We start from the raw sequence: 22,773 nt of genomic DNA, 5'->3' as shown, positions 1-22,773 counted from the left end.
CGAGTGGAAGAGCCCACAGACTGCGTGAACTCTATCACTTGTGTCAAGAAAAAGAATACAGGTGCCTTAAGAGTCTGCCTTGATCCTAAAGATCTAAATGAAAATATTAAAAGAGAGCATTATCAGATCCCTAAGAGAGAGGAAATAATGAGTGAAATGGCAGGAGCTAAGTTTTTTAGCAAACTGGATGCATCACATGGATTTTGGCAGCTGAGGCTAGACCCAGAAAGCAGCAGGTACACTACCTTTAACACGCCATTTGGGTGTTACTGTTTCTTGAGGCTCCCATTTGGAATTAAATCAGCACCAGAGATCTTCCACAGGGCAATGGAGTCCCTGATCGAAGGGCTGGAAGGCACCAGAGTCTACATAGATGACCTCGTAGTCTGGGGAAATACAAGGCAACAACATGATGAAAGGCTGGAGAAACTTTTGTGGAGAGTTAACAAGAATGGACTTAAACTGAATAGAGACAAGTGCCTCTTTGGTGTTTCAGAGATGACCTTCTTGGGAGATAAGGTTACAAGTGAAGGGGTGGAACCTGATCAGTCAAAGGTACAAGCCATATTGGATATGCCAGCACCCACTGACAAAAAAGGTGTCTTGCGAGCAATGAGAATGATCAACTTTCTGGGTAAGTTCATTCCTAATCTTACCTCCAAGACAGCATGCCTAAGGGAGCTGCTACAGGACACCAAAGTGTTTGAGTGGACGGCCCGGCATGAGAAAGAGTGGAAAAAATTGAAGGAAACTGTAACTACAGAGCCGGTCCTGACATTCATCAAAGCCTCAAAAGATGGCTTAGGAGCAGTTCTGCTCCAAAGGAACAAAGACAAGTGGCAACCTGTAGCATATGCGTCCAGATCAGTGACAGAAACTGAACAACGCTATGCTCAAATTGAAAAAGAGACTTTGGGCTTAGTGTTTGGGTGTGGAAAATTTCACAGCTATGTATATGGATTACCAACCTTTACAGCAGAGACTGATCACAAACCTCTCATCTCGATCAGAAAAAAGAACCTCAACGACATGTCACCCAGAATTCAGCGCATGATGATGGTGTTGCAGCGCTATGATTTTGAGCTGATCTACACGCCTGGGAAATATATCGTACTCGCGGATGCTTTATCCCGAGCGCCAGCACCAAGTGGTGACAGGTTAGTCAGCACTACAGCCGAGGAGGCTGAAACACATGTAAACATGGTAACTGCCTCACTCCCAGCATCAGATGTCATGTTGCAGCAAATTGTACAGGAGACGACAAAAGATTCAGTGCTGCAGAAAGTATCCCACCTTATACAGAATGGGTGGTCAAAAGGAGTCTGTCCAGGGTTCTACTCTGTGCGAGCTGATTTATGCATGGCTAATGGGCTGGTGCTGAGACAAAACCAGATTGTCATTCCTCAATCCATGCGGAAGGACATGCTTCAGCGTATCCATGAAGGACATCTTGGAGTGGAGAAATGTAAAAGGAGAGCGAGAGAAGCAGTTTACTGGCCAGGCATCAACAGGGATATTGAGGAGATGATACAGAAATGTGAAACATGTCTCAAACATCACTATAAACAAACAAAAGAGCCAATACTGGCAGCAGATCTACCCACTGCACCATGGCAAAAGGTAGGCACGGACTTATTTCATCTGGATGGCAAGGACTATGTTTTGGTGATTGACTACTATTCTAATTATCCAGAAGTGGCACAGCTTTCCAGTACATCAGCACAGTCAGTCATCACACACATGAAGGGCTTTTTTGCCAGACATGGAATTCCACAGTGTGTCATCAGTGACAATGGTCCACAATATGACTGTAGAGAATTTAGTGACTTTGCAAAACAATATGGATTTCAACATATCACCTCTAGTCCCTTGTATCCCCAAGTGAATGGACAGGCAGAAAAAGGAGTCCAAATAGTAAAGAGATTGTTCAAAAAAGCAAGAGACAGTAAGACCGACCCTTACCTGGCTCTGCTAAGCTACAGAGCTTCATCCCTGGAGTGTGGGGCATCACCTGCTGAGCTACTCATGCATCGCAAGCTCCGCACCACACTTCCACACATTTCCAAGGAAAATGACAATGCACATGACAACAAGCTGACTGACAAAAGGATGAAACTCAAGCACAGACAGAAAAGGAACTATGACAAAACTGCAAGGCGTCTGGAACCGCTTCAGGAAAGAGATGTTGTGAGGATTGCAGGTCCAGATTTCTGGGACAAAAAAGCAACAGTTCTCAGCGAAGTAGGGCCCAGATCGTTTGCTGTTCAGACAGAGAATGGACAAGTGTTAAGAAGAAACCGGAGAAGTCTGTTAAAGACACAGGATGTTAAACATCAGGACACAGAGACTGGAACTGAACAACGAGGTGCTAACCCTGTTGAGCACCACAGTGAGCCTCCTTCACCTTCCCCAATGTCTGAGATACTGAGAAGGTCTACCAGACCTAAGAAACCTACAGAGAGGCTCATAGAACAAGTGTGAACTGTTGTGGTAAAGAATTGTTAAAAAATACTAATAATAATAAATCACAGGTAAATAACGGATAATAATTCATTTAGAATAGTAATTGTTCACACTTAATTGAGACCTGCTGAGTTATGTGTTATTGACTGTTCAAGTTGTCAAAGGTGAAGAGTTCTAATGTGCTTGAGGGCTGTATGGGATTCATTTGGTTCATTCTGGAAGATGTAAGGTATACATTTGGATTTATTTTGTTTGACTTGTGCTACAACTTTTGGTTATAAAAAAAAAAAAGAACACTACTGAATGTAGTTTGTTGCACAATTTATAACATGTTGAATGTTAGACAAGAATGTTCAGATGTTACAGAGTAACAGTTCTCTTTGTAATTGTGCTTATTATAACACTGTTTGGAAAGGGGATGTAATGATAGTTGCTATGGTTGAAGCTACCCACAGGGGGCGCTCTGGAATCAATAAGATATACAGAATAGAAGAAGAAGTGATCGTTGTAGAAAGAATAATAAACAGCTAGCTGAAGCTAGCACCAGGAGCAATTCTTGATGTTTTATTCATAGAGGAATAAGAACATTACAGGTGGATAGATGGGTGGGTGGTGAATGGATGGATGGGTAGGTGGCTGGGTGGATGGATAGATGGATTGGTCGGTGGGTGGATAGGTGGATGGGTGGAATGGGTGGATTGGTTGGTGGGTGGATGGATGGGTGGATGAATGGATGGATGATGATGGATGGGTGGATGGATTGGTGGGTGGTGAATGGATGGATTGGTGGGTGGGTGGATGGATGGATGGATTGGTTGATGGGTGGATGATGATGGATGAATGGAGCATGAAAACTGTTAAAAACGAAAATAAAATTAAACAATCCGGTTGTTCAGTGATGACGCGACGAATCCTACTTCCGGGTCTAAAGTAGTCTGCGTTTAATATGGCTTTTGTGTTGTTAACATGATTAATGTTATGTATTTTTTTCTATTTGATCTCAAAAAGCTCCTACAACAGTCAGTGATCACTGTTGACCTCCCTCGGCTTTTATTACCACTAATCGTTTATTTAAGCTCAGTTTTTAAAACCTTAGGATGTAACTACAGCCCAGCCCATGCAGCAGTATATGAATGACTAACCTCGTATTGTGGATGGATTATCTCAGTTTTTCTCCTGGCTGAAGTTTGGTCCTTTTACAGCATCCTGCCATGCGATTACATTTGTTCCTGACCACCGAGAACACTCACGTTAACTTTTATCGAGTGGAAAAAAAGTTAGCTTGTTTATATTATGCTAACATAGCTGTGTCACTAGCGGTCACGTAGCACACCATTATACACCAGCTAGCCCAACTTCAGTAACCCTACAAACGTCACTGCTGTTTAGTTTTCTGTCTTCATTTATGTTGGAAGTGATAGCAGAGCTGTACGTTTTAATTTGTTTCCAAAACCCCGCAGTCAGGACATGCTATATTGTATTTAGATAGAAGCTAGCGAGCCAACTCCCTGCTAACTTCTAACTCCGTTAAATGTCATAAATTCCGTTTTCATGGATGCCTGGATGTTAAACTCAATTGTTACACCTGGTAGAGCAGAACGCTGATCATTTTATTAAAGATGAAAGACTTTAGACAGTTTTTCAACTCTCAGTAATGCCATAGTGATCGTTTGATATATGGACCTGCAGCGGAGTTTAGACCCAGACACGGCTAGTGACGTCAGACTGAACAACCGGATAAGAATTTAAATGAAATGAGCTGTGGGAAGTGAAATTCAACAGTGACCTTGGTTACAGCGGAGCATGGGCACGTATTAAACCTCTCACAGTGATGACGGCCAGCTGAAAGTCAGAGCAGCAGCAGTTTTATTAACTTTGTTTATTTTTGGTAGTTCTGTTTTCCTGGTTAGTGTGTGTTTATTGTAGATTTGGTTCTTAGACTGTTGTGGTTTTAAGTTTTTTAAATTTTACTTGTAATTCTATTTATGTGTCATGGATGTAAACGCCCAACTGGGGACAAGGATTCATACTCAGTGTTTAACCGTGTTAAATTGCATCATCATTATTAAACAACAGCAATAATAATACACTCTGCTGCTATAAAAATTATTTTATGTCACGTTTGTTTTCATTGATGCATTCTTTTGCATTTGTGTTAATAAAGTTTGAATTGAAGAATAAGCAGGGTGTGTGTGCAGCCTTCATCATACCTGGATGAACAACTGAAACGTGTCACCAGTTTCATCTTCATCACACATCACACCAGTGAGGACCGAGCACAGTGTCCCCAAATGGTCTGAAAGCAAAGCGCTACACACACACACACACACACACACACACACACACACACACACACACATACACACCTGTCTCACCTGTGTGTGAGTTGGTGTCTCTCCACCTCAGGTAAAACCGGGTCTGGTCTGCTGCTGATCAGATGACTCCACCTAAGCCTAAAGGGAACAAGAGAGATGATGAGGCACAGAGCCTGCTCCTCTTCTTCATCAAATATCATCATCATGGGGTGACCGTGGCTCAGGGGGTTGGGAAGCGTATCTGTAACCGGAAGGTCGCTGGTTCGATCCCCGGGCTCTCTGTCCTGGTTGTTGTGTCCTTGGGCAAGACACTTTACCCTGCTACCTACTGGTGTTGGCCAGAGGGGCCGATGGCGTGATATGGCAGCCTCGCTTCTGTCAGTCTGCCCCAGGGCAGCTGTGGCTACAACCGTAGTTTGCCTCCACCAGTGTATGAATGTGAGAGTGAATGAATAGTGGCATTGTAAAGCGCTTTGGGTGCCTTGAAAAGCGCTATATAAATCCAATCCATTATCATTTATTCTCCTCCTCTGACTGACCGGATGAGATTGCTCCACATCCTCCTCCGCACCCTCTCAGCAAACAGGAGGAGGAGGAGCTGTTAATCAGCTTTCACCTTCCAGCTGTTTATGTTTCAGGCAAGGGGTGGAGCCAATGGTTGACCCAGTACATACACAGACAGGCCTTACCAACCTGTACAGGTGGCTTAGTAGAGTATTTAAAAGTATAATGGGAGGGAGATCCTTCAGTTTTCAGGCCCCTGTTCTGTGGAACCAGCTTCCAGTTTGGATACAGGAGACAGACACTATCTCTACTTTTAAGATTAGGCTTCAAACTTTCCTTTTTGCTAAAGCATATAGTTAGGGCTGGACCAGGTGACCCTGAATCCTCCCTTAGTTATCCTGCAATAGGTGTAGGCTGCGGGGGGATTTCCATGATGCACTGGATGTTTCTTCTTAACTCACTATGTGTTTATAGACCTCTCTGCACTGAATCATACTTGTTATTAATCTCTGGCTCTCTTCCACAGCATGTCTTTGTCCTGTTCCCCGTCCGTTTCTGAGCCTGGTTCTGCCGGAGGTTTCTTCCTGTTAAAAGGGATTTTTTCTTTCCCACTGTCGGCAAAGTGCTTGCTCATAGGGGGTGAGCTCTCTGTATTATTGGTCTTTACCTTACAATATAAAGTACCCTGAGATTCTGTTGTTATGAATTTGTGATATATCAATAAAACTAACCCAGGGGCAGCATTTCACCTGTGTGTGTGTGTGTCTGTGTAGCTTGCAATTTAATTTAAACATTTCCATAGCAACAGAGCACTCCTCCAATCAGATGTTGTCACTGTATCAGGTTAGTGAACCAGCCTCCACCCAGCCTGGAGCTCAGCATTACTGAAGCATCCACAGAAGAAGTTTGTCCTCCAACATGTCTGGAGAACACTTCCTGAAGATGGCTCAGAGATACAGACACACTGTCTGCAGGTATAACGAAGGGAGGGGTGAATCCAGAGCTGTGTGGTCTGCGCCACATCGTAAGCAAAATACAAATGGAGAATATAAACTCCCTATTATTCCACTGTGGAGCTCTGTCATGACCCACCTGCCGTTCTCCCATAGGGGGTGCTCTTTCTGGAAGCTTTCATCCTGCGCTTGATGAAAGGGTTCAAAACAATCGATGTAATCCCATTCATAAAATGTAAATACCTCTCCGTGAATATTAACATTTTGATTTCTGCACCACCCCGAACAGCTGCTGCTTTTCCATGCGCGCGTTTAAAAAATCCTGGTGTCTTATGGGTAAAATCAGCTTCAGCTTTCAGCGGCATCTCTTCTTCCTTCACGAGTTTACCTCCAGTGAGAGTCAGCTGACTGTTTCCTGCTAAACTTTGGCCTCTTAAACTGTCCAGGATGTTTGAGCAGTTACCGTTTTACTGTTTCTGGGAATCCCCGTGACCTTTGAACCCTGTGATATTCTCTGTGTGCACACCTCAACGTGATTTGGAGGAAAACTCTTTTTTGCAGATGTGTGAACGAAGCTTTTGTTGGTGCTGGTCTGATTCCAGGTGTTTTTAGCAGCTGTGTTTTCAGGGTGTGGCTGGCTCGCTGACATACCTGAGGAAACTGTCTCTACATGACCAGACAGTTCCGCCACGGCTCCTCGTCTGACTGGAACTGCACTCATCCCCATGCACAGGCAGGCTTACCAGAGACAGTGCCCCCCAGTGGCTGCAGGAACAATGACAGATCACAGCAAGAAGTCAGGTGACCCAGTTACACATAGCCATGTAGGCATGTTCGAGCACAACTTTAATGCTACCGACTTCTTTAAAAAGTATAATTTGTATATGTTAATGTTCACAACTCATTTATGAAATTAAAATAAATAAAAATAAAAACAAACTAAAGAAAAATTATTAAAATGTTAAATTAAAAGTTTTACACATTTAAGAAAACATTTCAAATAAACTAAAACAATGAAATAAAATTTCTTTAAAACTTAAAAACTATAATTAAAAAAAAACAAACAAATCATAAAAAGCGAAATTAAACTACACCGAAAATACAATAAAAATAATGTTATGTATATAAAATTGAATATAAAGAAAATAAAAAATTAATAAAAACAAAAATATAAAATTAACAGAAAAACCTTAATGAAAATAAAATGTAGCATACAAATTTATAAAAACAGTAATACAAAATTAAATATAAAACAAAGGCAAAATAAAGAAGATTAAATCTAAAGAGCACCATAAAAATGATAAGCTCAAACAAAACGATATAAACCTTTACCATTTGGAATGAAGGAAAGTTAAACTGCACTGACTATTGTACTGTGCAGAAGTCGACATGCCCCTCATTTCTTCATATTTTGCTTTTTTGGCTTCCTTGACGTTTTAGTGCTCATGAGCAAGAATCCTGCAGCCTTCTGAGTCTTTCAAAGTTTTTCTTTGGACTTTGGCTGCTTTTTCACTCATCTTCAGTCCTTGTACCTGACCATTTTCACAGAGTCTGCAGCCATCTGTGACACGGTGGAGGCTCTGTCATAGTTTCAGCTGCAGTTCAGTCAGTGGTGTTGGAGATCTTTGATAAACTGATGATCCATCATGCAGGAAAATCTGGAAACATCTGACTGACAGCAGTTTCCTGTTTCAGCATGGGAGTGATCAGAGCCGGACCTCACCATAACTGAAGCAGTGTGAGATCATTCTGACCGAGAACAAAAGGCAGAAACTTTCAAAGAAGAAGCCTGAGGAACTCTTCCTGAAGATCCTCACCAAGCTGACACGGAGCTGCAGGATGAAACGGCTCACAGCATAGATTCACTTTCAGGGTCATTAAAAACGTGAAACTCAGTTTCCACCTTATGAGCTGTATTTTTGCACTTGTTTCAATACTTTATAACCATCACTGCTCCCAACAAACACGGTAAGCTGCAGTGTTTCCAGTTTCTGTAAAGAGTCTGTTGCTGGTTTTGAACACTTTTTGGACATCTTTAAAAAATATCCTACTCAGCTTTTTTTTAATAACTGTCATTATTTTCTTGTATTTTATTTTAGATTCTTTACTTTTATGTGGTCAGCATTGTGGCCTCACAGCAGCTTCATCCCACAGTCCAAACACATGCTGTTAGTGGGGTTAGGTTAACTGGTGACTCTAGATTGCCCACAGGCTTGAGTGGTTGTGTGTCTCCAAGTGTAAAAGCCTGGATATGGCAAAGTCTGCAGTGAAAGCAGGAGGAAAACACTGAGACATCAGTCTACGACACATCTCCACTGATTCACACCCACTCACCTCTGAAGCTCCTCAGCAACAACAGAGAGCAACCAAACACTATAGCTGTTAGCATGGTTGCCTCACGATATGAAGGTCCAGGTTCAAACCCCTCTGGCTTCTTGGTTAACTGATGGTTCTTCATTGGCCGTGTGTGTTAATGTGTTTTTTTAAGTCAGAGTCGGAAGTGTACCATCAGGGACACACGCAGGTGTTCCCAGGTCAGTTACACTTCCACACCGAACCACCATTCATGAAGATCAGTTTACCCCACCAGACACACACACACACAGTCAGGTGTGAGGCCAAACTTTAAACAGAATTTTTTTCTTTGCTACAACCAAACTCCATTCAAATATTGTCTGATTTAACATGTGTGTTCTGAGTCTTTAAAGCTGCATAAGGACTGAATAAAGACAAACCAGCAGACTGAGCCTCTGCAGAACCCCGAGTAACGTGAAGGTTGTTCTTAGGTAAAAGTTTTAGAGTGGAACCCTTTCAACCTGAACTGTCTCTGCAGAGTTATTCTTTCTGCAGGTTTCTTTGCAAGGTTCTATACAGAACACTTTTATATGAACGCAGGATCACTCAGAACCACAGGGGTTATAGTACCATGAGGAACCTTTGCGAGGGTTCTCCTCCTGTTTCTGTCTCATAAGAGTTCTACTAAGAACCTAAACCTGGATCATTTACAGAAATGGAATATTTATACATAATCAGACTGGTGATACCAACATGTTATTCACAGTTAAGGTAAAGGTCCTCATGCAAGCTTAAGAACCGGGTTCTGTAAAGAACTGTAGAACTTTAAAGCCACAGTGCTGGTATTTGACAGACGCCGTTATCTAGAAAGAGACAATGCGGCCTGTAGATAATCAGTTAATTTAACTCAAAACACACACATGCTCACCTGGCTGCGAAGTCCAGGTGAGTCGGTTCCTGCTGTTGTTCTCCTCCTTGGACTGACTCTCTCTCTCTGCTGCTCCTCTTCTTTCTCCTCCTACCCTGTCTTCCTCCCTCCCCCACCTCGCTCGTCCTTGTCTCAGCTGGTTTCAGGTGGAGGGGGAGGAGTTTGAGTCTTTCATATTCGAAGAAGCTTTATTGACACGAAACACAGCAGCAAAGTGAAAACATATCAGTTGATGTGTGAATAAAAGCAGAGCGCACAGATGAACACTGAGGTCATCCGACCGTCTCTGACTGCACAGGTGATCATGTGACTTCTTTTGGAAGAGAACCATCAAAAGTGGCTTTGAGACAGCAACGAGTCCATGAAAGCAGCAGAGGAGACAAAGGGGAGGCAAGGTCTGTGTCAGCATGCAGGCTGCAGCACGCATCGCCGTGCCCTGAGGCGGGGGAGGACGTGACTCAAACCGCCACACTCTGTTCACTCTGAATTCTGCTTCTCACACTTACACCGCTAAAGGAACCAGTTTGGGGTCCAGTAAAGCCAGTTCACTGTGCTTTTAACAAGATTTAATTCACACTGTGTGCCAACTACACCAGGGTTCGCCTTCTTAGTTCAACTCAGTCACATGACACCAAAATCACCTAGTGTACCTGCTGATTTGTTTTACAATAGTCTAATATTTTATTCTTTGTTAAACTAAGGTGAAGGGTGAGGGTCAAAGGTTAAAAACACCTGAGATCAATATATTCACAGTAGCATAACTTTTATTTTCCAAGGTTCAAAGAAATTCAAACTTCTGCAATCATCACGTCACGAAACGGTAGAAGCTCTTTTCACCGCATGCTCTTCGAAAATCTTTCTCTGACATGAAAGTTTGTGGAAGAAGACTCAGATGTGGGCGTCTCGTCTCCACTGGTCCGGTATGCGATCGCAGTTAACCCGGATTAACCAGAGAATGTGCTCCAGAAGGACACAGCGCCCTCTGATGGTCAAGGTTGATTTTGATTTCCATCGTTTTTGATAATGGAGCACAAACATGAGGCAGACAGTGGAAAATGACATAAAAAGCCTCTTTATTAAGTTAGAAATAAAATAGCAGGTAGATGGGTGGGCGGGAGGAGGAGTTAAAGTTTCAGCAGTAAAGAGCGGACAGCTCCCCCTTCAGCTCCGACAGGAGCGGCTGCCAGCATTCAGCAACAAATGGAAAAGCCTCCTCCACATTCGGGTGTATATATCACTGTAGTAAGCAGACAGCTGTACTTAAACTTCAGCTCAGGATTAAGATGAATCAAGCTTTAATCAACCTGTGTGAGCACCTGGCCTCATCTCCTCTGAAACGCTCCACCATCCAGCCTTCAGCGTCCTTCGAAAGCTTCATCCTGCTCTTAGTCAGTAAGGGATGGACACTTTCAGCCATGCCCACCATATCCACCTCGAAGGTACAGACAGGTGAGATGGTAGCACACTCACAAGCCCAGCAACGGAGGTGGGTTCTTTGCTGAGAAGACAGTTGTGTGTACCAGCTGTGGGGGTGCAGTCGGCTCCAGGAGACCCAGACTGACGGAGTCTTGAGCTGCACTACCCTGATCTCCTGCTGGAGCTCCAGGTCCACCAAAGATGACCAGTTCACTGGGAACACCGAGTTGGACACATGCAGGCCTCTGCAGGAGCAGTTAGGCCTCAGGTGTGCAACCCCGCCCCCCTGCCCTACTTGTCTGGTTAAATACCTGTGACAGCAGGTAAGAATGTTTGGCTGCGGCGCTGCATGCACCACCCTGCAGGAGTGCAGCTGCAACACAAGCTGCAGCAGGCTGACGGCTTTGTGCTTGATCGACAGCTCACAGGAAGCACACTCTGCCAGCTCCTGTCACACATACATGTCCACGCACACAGTCACTGCCAGGATGCTGAGAATTTAATTACATCAGAGGACTGAACAGGAAGTGACTCACAGTGAACGGGTGATCAGGCAGAGTGGTTTAGACAGTGGTGCAGCCGTCCAGAAACAGGAAGCAGCTGATCAGAGACTGGAGGCACTCGAGTCCCAGGGGGTGGAGCAACTGTCCACCTGAAGCAGGCAAAGCAAAAAATAAACAAAGTCAAGGTTAAGCTGGGTTTAGACTGGGTCCCATAATCTGAAGGCTCGTTTGTGTCCCCACAGAGGTCCCCGGCCCCAGATTCAGGTGTGTTTGTATGTGCAAGCTCACCTTGAGGTGAATTGCAGAATGGCAGATATAGACAAAATACTTTTAATCTGGCTATCTTCAGGTTTTACATGCTTACACATACACACGCAGTTACTGTCCTTCCATTTATAAAGGCAGCGGCCTCACGGTGTGATTATTTTACGTGTAGTTGTTTTTTTCATGTGTAATAATATTCAACATTGCTATCAATACATTTTTCAAAAAATGCCTTTCTGTGCAAAATGGGCTTAAAAATATAAACAACTGTAGGCTACTGTTCGTCCGTGATTTGAAGAGCCCAGTGCGTGATACCGATGCAGGGAAAACCAATTCTGCAGGAGAGACCTACCTTGGCACTTGTGCAGGTTAAACCAAAGGGAAGATATGCTCAGTAGCGATTTATGATACGGGCAACACGGTTGCCCGGGGCAGCTTCTTGGTGGGGGGTGGCATCACGGGCATCGGGAAAAAAATGCTCGTACTCATGCTGACCCGATGTTATGCCAGCGCATTTTGGGAATGGCATAGGCACCGATCGGTTTTCTATCGCCCATTTACTGGGTTTAAGGCGCCCTCCATTTCTAAGGTGCGCCTGCTGCTTGCAGCACAGGGAGGAGAGGGCAAGGCGGCGGGGATTCTCTGGCTGGCTGGAGCAGCATCTAATAACCAACTCGCAAAATAAAGAATAAAAAAATGAAAACAAACCAACAAACACGAAAACACCAGACATTATGATCAATGTTCCCTCTAATTTTTCACGTGTCTGAGCGAACATACAAACTCCCTGAGTGATCCCTTGGACGGTCCAAGGGCGTAGATTTGGTTTTGGCATTGGTGGGGACCGAACCCTGCCCTGTTTCTTTTTCTATTCCTTTTTGTCTTTGCTTCTTGATAACAAAAGGAGAAATATACTTGCCTACATATGCTATTCTACATGCTTTTAAACCATTTAAAATTACAATTCATAGTTTTACATGTGAATTATATAATGTTAAATTACTATTAAACAAATGACTGACTAAGTATTTTAGGCTTTAGTTTACTTCAGCCATAATCCAAATAAATCAGGTATCATACAAAAATAAAAAATAGCTTCAAATACAGTCATGACAATAAAAGAATATGACTTTAAGTACTTAACAACATTACTTCAGTTGTACTACACCAACATCTCTTATATGCATTAGCACTAAGGGAACACTGAATGACCTGGTGGTTTTTGTCCATAAAACTACTCATCTAAGATTACCACAAAGTAAAAGATCTCTCAGCAAAATTACGCAACATTTTAGGCACACTACACTATTGCCCCTATCAAATCAGTGAGCTGGGATCTTTTTATTCTAAACATGAACTACTGTTACAGCAACAGACATGGACACAACAACTCAATGTCCACTATGTGAGGGAGCCACACACATGCCTTCTCATCTCGTTAACTGAGATAAACTGCTGGCATATTTGTTTTACATCTATACTGTCCAGTCTCTCCTGGTGGACCATAGCCATGTTTTTAGTCTTCTGAGAGCACTGAAGCTTCTTTCAGCCTCAGTACATGTATTTTATCCTCAGATTAAAATTATTATTGTGTGCTTGATGTGCCTCACCTTTGGTCCTGGCTCTTCCCCTCTGACTGCACAAGGACATATTGCTACCTGATAAAATAACACATTGATTCATGCCATATAAAAAGTGAGACATGTCAATTCAGATTCTTTGTCAAATATACACTAACGAAACAATTTACATCAGCAGCCTAACAACTGTCATGATAATAAATACTAGTTAACTCATTCACTGCCAATGGCTGGCAGTGAATGAGTTAAACCCATTGACTCATTCACTGCAATTGACGGCTATAGACGTCAATGGCAGTGAATGAGTTAATCAATAGCACCAAATCATCAGTCAGTCACCTGTGACCTCGCCTCTTCACCTCTGTCTGAGCTACAACATGGCAGAGCTGCCTCTGTCACCTGATAAATAACAGTGAGACATTCCACATACATGCAGTCACACATGTGCTTCAAATACAGCAATGAACCAACAAGTCATCATCCAATTTCACCTGTGATCTTGTGTCATCATTACTCTCTGAGCTTTGTGTTGGTTCTTCTGTCACCTGATAAATAGGACATACATGGCAATAAGAATAAAATGTGGAGCTGCTTCAGTGTTTCTGTCACTTTGTGCAGATCTTGACTCATCAGTAATGTTTGTAGGGTGAGTGCATTTTTAAAACAATTTGTGCAAAATGCACTACAAGGTGGAATATTTGCAAAATCAGGACTATTCATGACTATGACATATGAATACGTCAGTACCATTAGTGTACAAAAGGCCAGCCAATTAGGATGTAATTATTGTGTCACCAACATTTTAACGTTAGACATATAATTTTAACAAGCTCCGTAAACTAATATCCTGGCTTGCTCGAGGCTGCCGTTTTCTCTGACAGTTTCAATCAAAATTAGAAATGCTACTGTGGGAGACTGAGATAACTAATAGTGCTGCCTGTTGTGCAGTTAGTTTCCAAAACACGTTATTCATGGTTACATACAATTTTAGACTGATGTGGGCCAAAGCCTAGCATAGCCTGTAACGTTATTGTGACGGACACATTTTATGAGTTAATTTGGCTTTAAGTGACTTGCAGGTTTCTTTTAAAAACACTTTTTTATATCCAGGTTCTTCCTCTTTGCTGCCATCCTCCTCTCCTCCTCGCAGCGCAGGCTTACCGCTGCAAAACTAAACAGAGCTCCCTGAAAGGCTCAGCCAAATCACATTGGCCATATTTGTCACATGAGGTAGGACTCCAGTAGAGAATGTAATTTAACTCTTTCTGCACCGCTGGGTGAATGAGACGCTGAGAGATTGTTTTTTTTTTCTTTCTATCGGGTTGTTTTTCTTTACTCGAAGAGATCAAATTATTGGTGGGGACAATTTAATAATCGCTGGATATTGGTGGGGACACGTCCCTTCTGTCCATGCCAAATCTACGCCCTTGCTTGGACCACTGTTATGGAACGCCAGGACTGCCATAATGAATTAATTAAATACACCATTAAATAATTAATTAAATGTGTCAATAATTAATTAAAATTGGAATTAATTAATTAAATAAATAGTTATGACACATGTAATTAATTAATTATTGACACATTTAATTAATTATTGACACATTTAATTAATTATTGACACATTTAATTAATTATTTAATGATATATTTATTTATTTCATTTTGGCAGTCCTGGCGCCTGGCTCTCATCATGAAATAATTTTATCTGTCAGCCTCACCCATCAAACTCAGGGGTCGGGGTTAACGCTGATCGAGTCAAAACCATTGCTTTGGCCTGGTGGCCATTGTTTCTAGCACACAACAACCGGCATGTGGAAGCTAACAGAACTGAACTTTGAAAGACCCTGCCGTGAGACTGGGCAGACATCTCCGAAATCATCGAAGCACTTTTGCAAAGAGGCTGTATCTTGACAAACCGACCAGACACATGAAGATTAAACCACTACATTCTCGGCTAAAAAAATATTAAAACGGTATTTGGTGACACACAAACAGGGTTTTTCAAAGCTCAGTTCTGTTAGCTTCCACATGCCGGTTGTTGTGTGCTAGAAACAATGGCCACCAGGCCAAAGCAATGGTTTTGACTCGATCAGCGTTAACCCCGCCCCCTGAGTTTGATGGGTGAGGCTGACAGATAAAATTATTTCATGATGAGAGCCAGGCGCCAGGACTGCCAAAATGAAATAAATAAATATATCATTAAATAATTAATTAAATGAGTCAATAATTAATTAAATGTGTCAATAATTAATTAAATGTGAAATACATAAATAATTAATTAAATGTGTCAATAATTTATTAATTACATGTGTCATAACTATTTATTTAATTAATTAATTCCAATTTTAATTAATTATTGACACATTTAATTAATTATTTAATGGTGTATTTAATTAATTCATTATGGCAGTCCTGGCATTCCATACACTGTGAGCGACATCACACGTGTGCACTGTGGTCACACCAGCGTTTACATTTATGTCAGATTACTTTTAATTAACTGCTTTAGCCCATTTACAATGAAAATGTAAAAAAAAATCTAGGCATTGACCTGTGTAGTACTATTGGAAGTAAGAAATAACTTGAACTCCAATTTCGAAAACACAACTTTCTTTTCTGTCTTTCTTTCTTTCTTTCTTTCTTTTTTTTTTTTTTTATAAAGCTTTGACTTATTATGAGTCTGTGGTCTGGGAGAGAGTCCTGTAACTCTCTGTCTGCAAAATATAGTACATAATGACCAATGCTGGGCAATTAATTATATAGTTACTTCTTCAAAAAAGTAACTGAGTTATGCAAACAACAACATTTTTTTAAATGCAGCCAAGACGTTTTTTAAACAAACATTTCAAACTATTTACAGAACAATCAGCTGTTCTGCATCAAATCTGATGCCACACAAATCATTTGTGCCACTCCAAAAAATAATTTCTGTCCACTATAAGATAAAGGAGAACAACAGCCTGATACCTGCAGGCCTGACAACAAGAGATGTATCACTCCTGTAACACCTGTAACATTCAGCAGTCGCCTCATTGTTCTGACACACACAACAAAACTATTGACTACACTAGATTAGATTAGATTAGATAGAACTTTATTAATCCCTCGGGTGGGTTCCTCTGGGAAATTCGATTTCCAAAAAAGCACAGCACCGACAGAAGTTACAGAGTTATACACACACACATATATATAAATACAGAGACAATATAAATAAAATATACGAAGGGGATAAATATAATAAATAGGAATAAAAATAAAAATAAAAATACACACTAACTACACAGGATTTGCACTAAATGTCTCAAATCTCTCACATCTCAAAACACCGCCATCACTCCTAAAACTTCCCCCCGTTTCTTAACAACTAGATGCCACTTTGCCATATCATTTTTTGATTGGTTGACATGGTACTTTTTTGGACGAATAGGAAAGGGAGAGGGGGGTAGGGTTTGTTTTTGCTCACAGGCAGAGAGTGTTTTCGAGCCTTTTTTCGTATAAAACGCCGTTTTTACCGTTTCTTCCCGCAGTAAATATAAACAACGATAGTATTCAGGAAGAAAACCAAACATTGCAGATATTTTTTTATCATAACTATGGTTTTACGTGGCCTATCAACTCAATTTAAAAACTAGTATAAAGTTCACAATTTTTCCGGCAATTGTTCCGTCTGTCCTGCTCACATCTCCAATGGTTGTACACGTTGTCATTAACGTGGCTTCACTCCACATCAGCGACGCCGCTTTGCTAGCTAAAACACCGGTGTCAGCATATAAGAACGCTGTCATAGCCTGTCAACGACGTTGATTAGCTGCGTATTTGCGAATGTGAATCGCATTATTGGCTGGACTATGGGATAAGCCACTCCCATATGGGAGCAGCCAGTCACTTACTGACTAACACTGCAAAACATAATTGTCAAAGTATTAATTTTAATTTCAATTCAGGTTAGATTTTTTGTGCGCAGAGACCGTGCCAGCAGTGCGCAATTGCGCACGTGCTCAGCTTAGAGGGAACATTGATTATGATCAGTGCTTTAAGTGGCCCAAAAGAGGTGCCGGTACTCTATTTTTTTTCCGCCTCCCCTGAGGTAACAACAACTATATTGAATGGGTTTTATATACAACAGTCAACAGACAACCTTATACAAAATAATAAATCATTTTATTAGTTTGTGGATTTGCTTGAGCTAGAAAGAGCTACTGAACATAAATAAAATGTGCAAAAAGGTATTGAAAATTTTTTTTAACAAAATGTACATAAAATAAATTATAAACTAATTTGTATTTTGCTCTCTCTTGAGTCCCTGCTGGTATCAGCAGCAGCACTTGTAAAGTGTACCTGCAGAGCTTGGTAGTTCTCCCATACTGCTTTCACTGTTCTCTCACTTGAAGCAACCCAACGCACTGATAAAACACGGCCTATCACAAGGAGACGTTGTCCAACATTGTGAGCACTCTCGGTTAACTCCCTTTGGTTTTTTGGTGATGCATGGTAGAGGGAGTAAAGCTGATCTAAGAATATTTTAAAGTGGTTGATTCCTCCTACCTCCTTCAAAACATCACAAACTGCCAGTTCCAGTCTGTGATTGGAACAATGCCAGACAAACAGGTAAGGGAATTTGGAACAAAGCTGCGCAGCAACTCCTGCTTTCCTCCCAAGCATCACTGAGGCTCCATCACAAGCAAATGCCAACAAATGTTCCTGTAGGTAGTGAGGGTCAAAGCCATTATTATGAAGACATCCTAACAGTGCTTCAGTGATGTCCTTTGCTGTGGTCCCCTGCAGCTCAATCAGTTCAAAAAATATTGTGTCTGGATTTTCACTGGAAATAGCTGACCGCAGGCACACGACAAGCACAGACTTTCCACTTATTGTAGTGGATTCATCAATGAGCACACACAATTTTCTTTCATTCATCACTATGTCATTGACTACCTTCTTTTTCATTTCAGCTGCAATGTGATCCAGTATATTTGCACATGAGTTATTAGAGTGCAAAACTCTGCCCATCTTGACACCATTTAAGACTTGCAACTGGACATCTATTGGCATGTCTGTAAAGGGACGCCCATGCTTGCCAATCTTATAAGCTGTTCTAAACACATTGCAAGTTGAAGCGTAGTCAGCCTTTCTCATATCTTCAATGTGTTTTTGCATTGTATTTTGTGTTGCCTTCTCTTTTATTTCAACTGCTTTCTTGTGATAAATTGAGTCTCTGTGCTCTTTTATTTTCTTTCGTAGTGAGTTTTGTTGTGCAGCCTTGTCCCTTCCAAAAGACGAGATTAAGCACCCACTCCACTCCTGCGACACTCTCTGCCCTTGCTGCATGTCCACGCGAGCACAAACTTGACTACACACACTACAACCCAACTTTTGATTTCTGCTGATCAGCCACTTGTAATTTGTGGAGAAATACCGGACTTGTGCTTGGGACCAACATTCTGGCCACTCATGCTCGCTAACGCGGCTGTTGTCATCGGTAGAAATGGTGTCATTCTCGTCCTCGTCGTCGCAAAAAGTGCCGTCGTCCGCGGCTGCGGCACTAGTGCAGCTTTCATTAGCTTGCGTCTGACCTGCAGCGATATCATTCTGGCTTGGTGGGGTGTCAGCCAGCGAGTCTTCTGATTCTGACCTTGTTCTTTTACTACTCAGAGTCTGAAGCCAGGAGAGCATATTAAGTGTTCATTGTTTTTGTATTTTAACCGAGCAGCTGTTTGCGCGTTTTACACACACTCTCCGGACCACGTTGAGTTGTTGACATGACAACGGCAAAAGCGACGCATGCGCTTTTCACTTGTAAAAGACATTGGTGTATGGCTAATGTAGTCTATGCTCTCGATGGGACGAATTAGGAAGCGTGCTTGTGAAGGGCGCTCTGAAAAGCGGCAGCGCAGCCAAACGATTATAACAGATGTGCAAATGAGAGTACCGGTACGCTAAAAGCACGTTCTGGGCGCATGGAGAGGTGGCGGTACTCTCAAGAGCTATATTTAGAAGTGGCGGTACTGAGTACTTAAAGCACTGTGCCAGAGCACATTTTGAACAACACCATGGGAATTTCGGATTTTACACAGATGGTTGGATGTTACACTCTGGAAATGGAAGGAAGGTGAGTGTTATTAATTGATCGACATGGTGCAGTTTTCCACCGATAGGAAAGAGGTGGCTTTTCTTCCCCCCCTTTCTTTAATGTTTTCGTACTGTCCTTAGAGAAAACACACACAATGTAACTTCAACTGCTCTGTTGGGAGCGGGGCTCGATGGTGAACCTTAGGCCGCTCTGGTGGGGGGTTTATAGGGGACAAAAAGGGATTGGGCCGGGGAGTAGATCCAAGTCCAGCATTGACCCACTCCATCATCTCCTCAGTGAAATTCAGGTGCAGGGAGGAGGGAGTAAAGGAGTGGGAGGAGGGTGATGACCTGTCAGGGGTTTGGGGGGCTGGGGAAGGTCGTGGTCTCTGGTCCTGGTCGTTGGTATTGTTGAGAGCGTTGGAGACAAATAAGGACCCCTCTTCTTGCCTCTGAAGGCTCTCCTTTTTGAGGCTCTTTCCAGGTGGGGGCAGATGAAGCTCCTCCTCAAGCTTTGTTTGTTCCTCCCTATGAGATAGCTCCTCATTTATCTTAGCCTTGGCACCAAGCACAGATGGATGACATATGGAGTAAAACAAGTTGAAACAGCTGCATGCCTGACTTGTTAAAATTAAATCCATTTTGTTTAAACAAATGCCTTCGTTCCCAAAAAAAAATATTAAAATTGTTGATAAAATGCACTGAGTGGTCAGCACATGCTGATATAAGCAATTTATTTAGTGCAAACAACTTGCTGAATCTCTCCTCTCCTGACGGGCGGTACAGGTCCACTGATGAATACAGCTTCATTCAGAGAATTTACTGCATTTAATAATCCAGTAAAGTCCCGTTTCAGAACCTCTGACTGTTGTTTGGACACATCATTTGACCCTGTATGCAGAACAATGTTAGTCACAGTTGGATATTCATCTGCAATTTGCAGGTACTCAGAATGTGTGATATAACAGGTATAACAGAAACAATATGGGGCCCAGTACAAAACCTGGTGGCACACCATAGCTGAGAGAAGAGGACAAGGACCTATGACTAGAAACGGCCACAGAAAAGTATCGTTGATGTAGAATGCAAAGCAGACCCAGATACACAGAACCAGCATTTCAGCCTATGGAGCAAACTATGGTGGTTGACAGTATCAAAAGGTCAGCTCCAACATCAGCAGAACCAAACACTCTCCTGCATCACTGCCGCTGGAGAACAAAGAGCAATTTCAGTAAAATGAGTCGAGTACACTGTCATTATCCAAGACAGATCTAAGCTGCATAGCCACAACCTTTTCTAATATCTCAATAACTACTGATCATTTTGGTCTCTAATTGCTAAGAAAGGTCAAGTTTGGGTTTGTTTTAAAATGGGTGGATGACAGTTTTGTTAAAGTAAGCAGGGATTTGAGCAGAGAGCAGTGAGGTGTTGAGTATGCTAAGCACAGAGGGACAAATACACTGAACAAGGAGTAACAAAATTGCTAATGGTGTCTGTCAGGGACCAAGCAGTAAAGCATAAAGGACACAGGTGGTTTTAATTTAAAAAAAAAAAAGGGGTTTTATTGACCCAAAAATATGAAAATATATTTAACAAAGCCAAAACTTAAACAGGCAGACCAATAAAAAGAGGTCAACTCAATAAACTAAACTCAAGATAATAATTAACAAAACCTCAAACAAACATATGACAAACTGACCTCCTGAAATGACACACAGGGGAACTTAAATACTGGTTTAGCTAAACCAAATGGCTGCCATATAACCAACTAATACAAAACAATTAAACAAACGTGAAACACCCCCCAGGCAATGAAGCATGTGGTGCAATCCAATTAGGCTGTCAGTGGTACTTCAGGTCTCCCAGCCCTTTGCTGCACCTTTTGCCAGACAGGAGAAGCCAACCCCCAGGCAACTCAAACAAAGAAAGATGTATTAATATAACATAAAACAGAACTTTGACCTTGCAAGGTTAATATGTGTGCACGCCATATAAACATTGGAAGGTGTGATGGAAAAATAAATACATTTAATAAAGAAACAATATTGAACAATAAGTAGAATATTTTAAAGTAGTGACTGTAAATTAAACTAAAGCGAATCAACGGGTAGTGAGGTGTGGAGCTTACCATGTGTGGCATGCCATCACAGTGTCAAACAACACCTTAGGATGTCTGCCATGTTGAAACTACAATGTGCAGAAGATGGACTACAAAATGCACATCTTACATTACTGCGGTAATGTAAAATGTGCATTTTGTTCCAACCCTGTTGTTTGATGGCGGCAGCCTGTGAAGATATCTTTCATTATAGAGAAACATTTAGGGTCACATTTACTGACGTCGGCAGAGCACAAAGAATTCTTTATGTTACTGAAGAGGCTCAGAGTCAGCTTTGTGACTGAACATATTCACGCACGTGTCACAGTAAGCATAGTAACTGCAATGGCTCGTGATCTAACGGTAAATAATATTTGTGTTTTTCTGCACGTCGTAGTGTCAGCTGTTCACACAGAGTGCAGTTTGTAATGATGCAGCTCTCCTCTGGGTAAATCTGAGCTTCACCTGAGTCCTGATCCTCAGACTTTTGAACAGTGCTCAATGTGTTATTTCTTAAATCAAAAGCGTATCGATCAGGGGCGATTCTAGGATCAGAGCTTTGGGGGTGCTGAGCACCCAGAGAGCTGCCCAGCCAGGCAAGATAGACTTTACTCGTCACGATGAGACGTCTTCCCCGTGTCTGTCAGTCCCTGCATCCTTAAATGTCTCCAGTTGTCCCAAGTTCTCTATGACTGTCTCCTTGGTGCATTTAAACCCCTGTTCCTCCCTGTCCTCATCATCTGTTGTCTTCGTCTCTGTTATCAGTCATCATAATTTTACCATCTCTGTGCAAGTCTGCAAATTTCTTTATTAAATCATAAGATTCTTAAATTCATCAAGTCTCTCTGTGCCTGGGTCCTCATCACAAAACATGACATCACTGTTTTGTACATTTTAACACAATTTAATCCCCACATTTGTGAAAGAAAAGCAAAACACTTTTTTGAAAAGTCTGTAACAAAACCATCAAATCTGATCAAGGTTATTTAAATGCTGCAAAAGAAGAATGGATTGGAATTAAAAAAAAAAATACATATCACAACCTTAATTACTGGGGGAAAATGATGAATGATGCTCATAGTGAGTAAAAAGTAAACTGAGTGTATTTTTTCACTTTTAATGTGTATGTATAATATAATACAGATACATAAAAACACTCCCAAAACAGAATAAATTATTACAAATAAATTATTACAAAATATTAAAATAAAAATGGAGGCAGCTTTGCCTGTGGTAGAATGTATACAATGTATGAAAAAATCTTTACTGGAGATACTAATTTTGTGTTGTAAGATTTGAGTTTCATGCTTTCATAGTGGTACTTAGGACAGCTTGACGTTTTTCTCAGGTGGTACACGCTGTAAAAAGTTTGAGAAACACTGA

The 22,773-nt window shown here is 41.7% G+C and overlaps 1 protein-coding gene and 1 pseudogene across 1 annotated transcript; both read right to left on the bottom strand.

The window, feature by feature from the left end:
- Positions 1 to 9,454: 9,454 nt before the first annotated feature.
- Positions 9,455 to 19,275, bottom strand: bub1ba (BUB1 mitotic checkpoint serine/threonine kinase Ba). Its single transcript, XM_085373509.1, is given in 9 exon segments — positions 9,455 to 9,644; positions 10,775 to 10,890; positions 10,979 to 11,031; positions 11,034 to 11,119; positions 11,186 to 11,322; positions 11,411 to 11,484; positions 11,487 to 11,526; positions 17,562 to 18,933; positions 19,259 to 19,275. Coding segments are annotated over 9 exon segments (2,085 nt in total).
- A 154-nt stretch (positions 19,276 to 19,429) lies between these two features.
- On the bottom strand, positions 19,430 to 20,310 carry LOC146617684 (uncharacterized; annotated as a pseudogene).
- Positions 20,311 to 22,773: the final 2,463 nt, after the last annotated feature.

This window comes from Diplotaxodon limnothrissa, linkage group LG15 (assembly GCF_057381915.1).
Source record: "Diplotaxodon limnothrissa isolate DT_005_m linkage group LG15, D_limnothrissa_male_GT1.1, whole genome shotgun sequence".
NCBI classification, from domain to species: domain Eukaryota; kingdom Metazoa; phylum Chordata; class Actinopteri; order Cichliformes; family Cichlidae; genus Diplotaxodon; species Diplotaxodon limnothrissa.
Note: the sequence above shows the minus strand (reverse complement) of the source record. Positions and strands in the feature narration are given on the sequence as shown.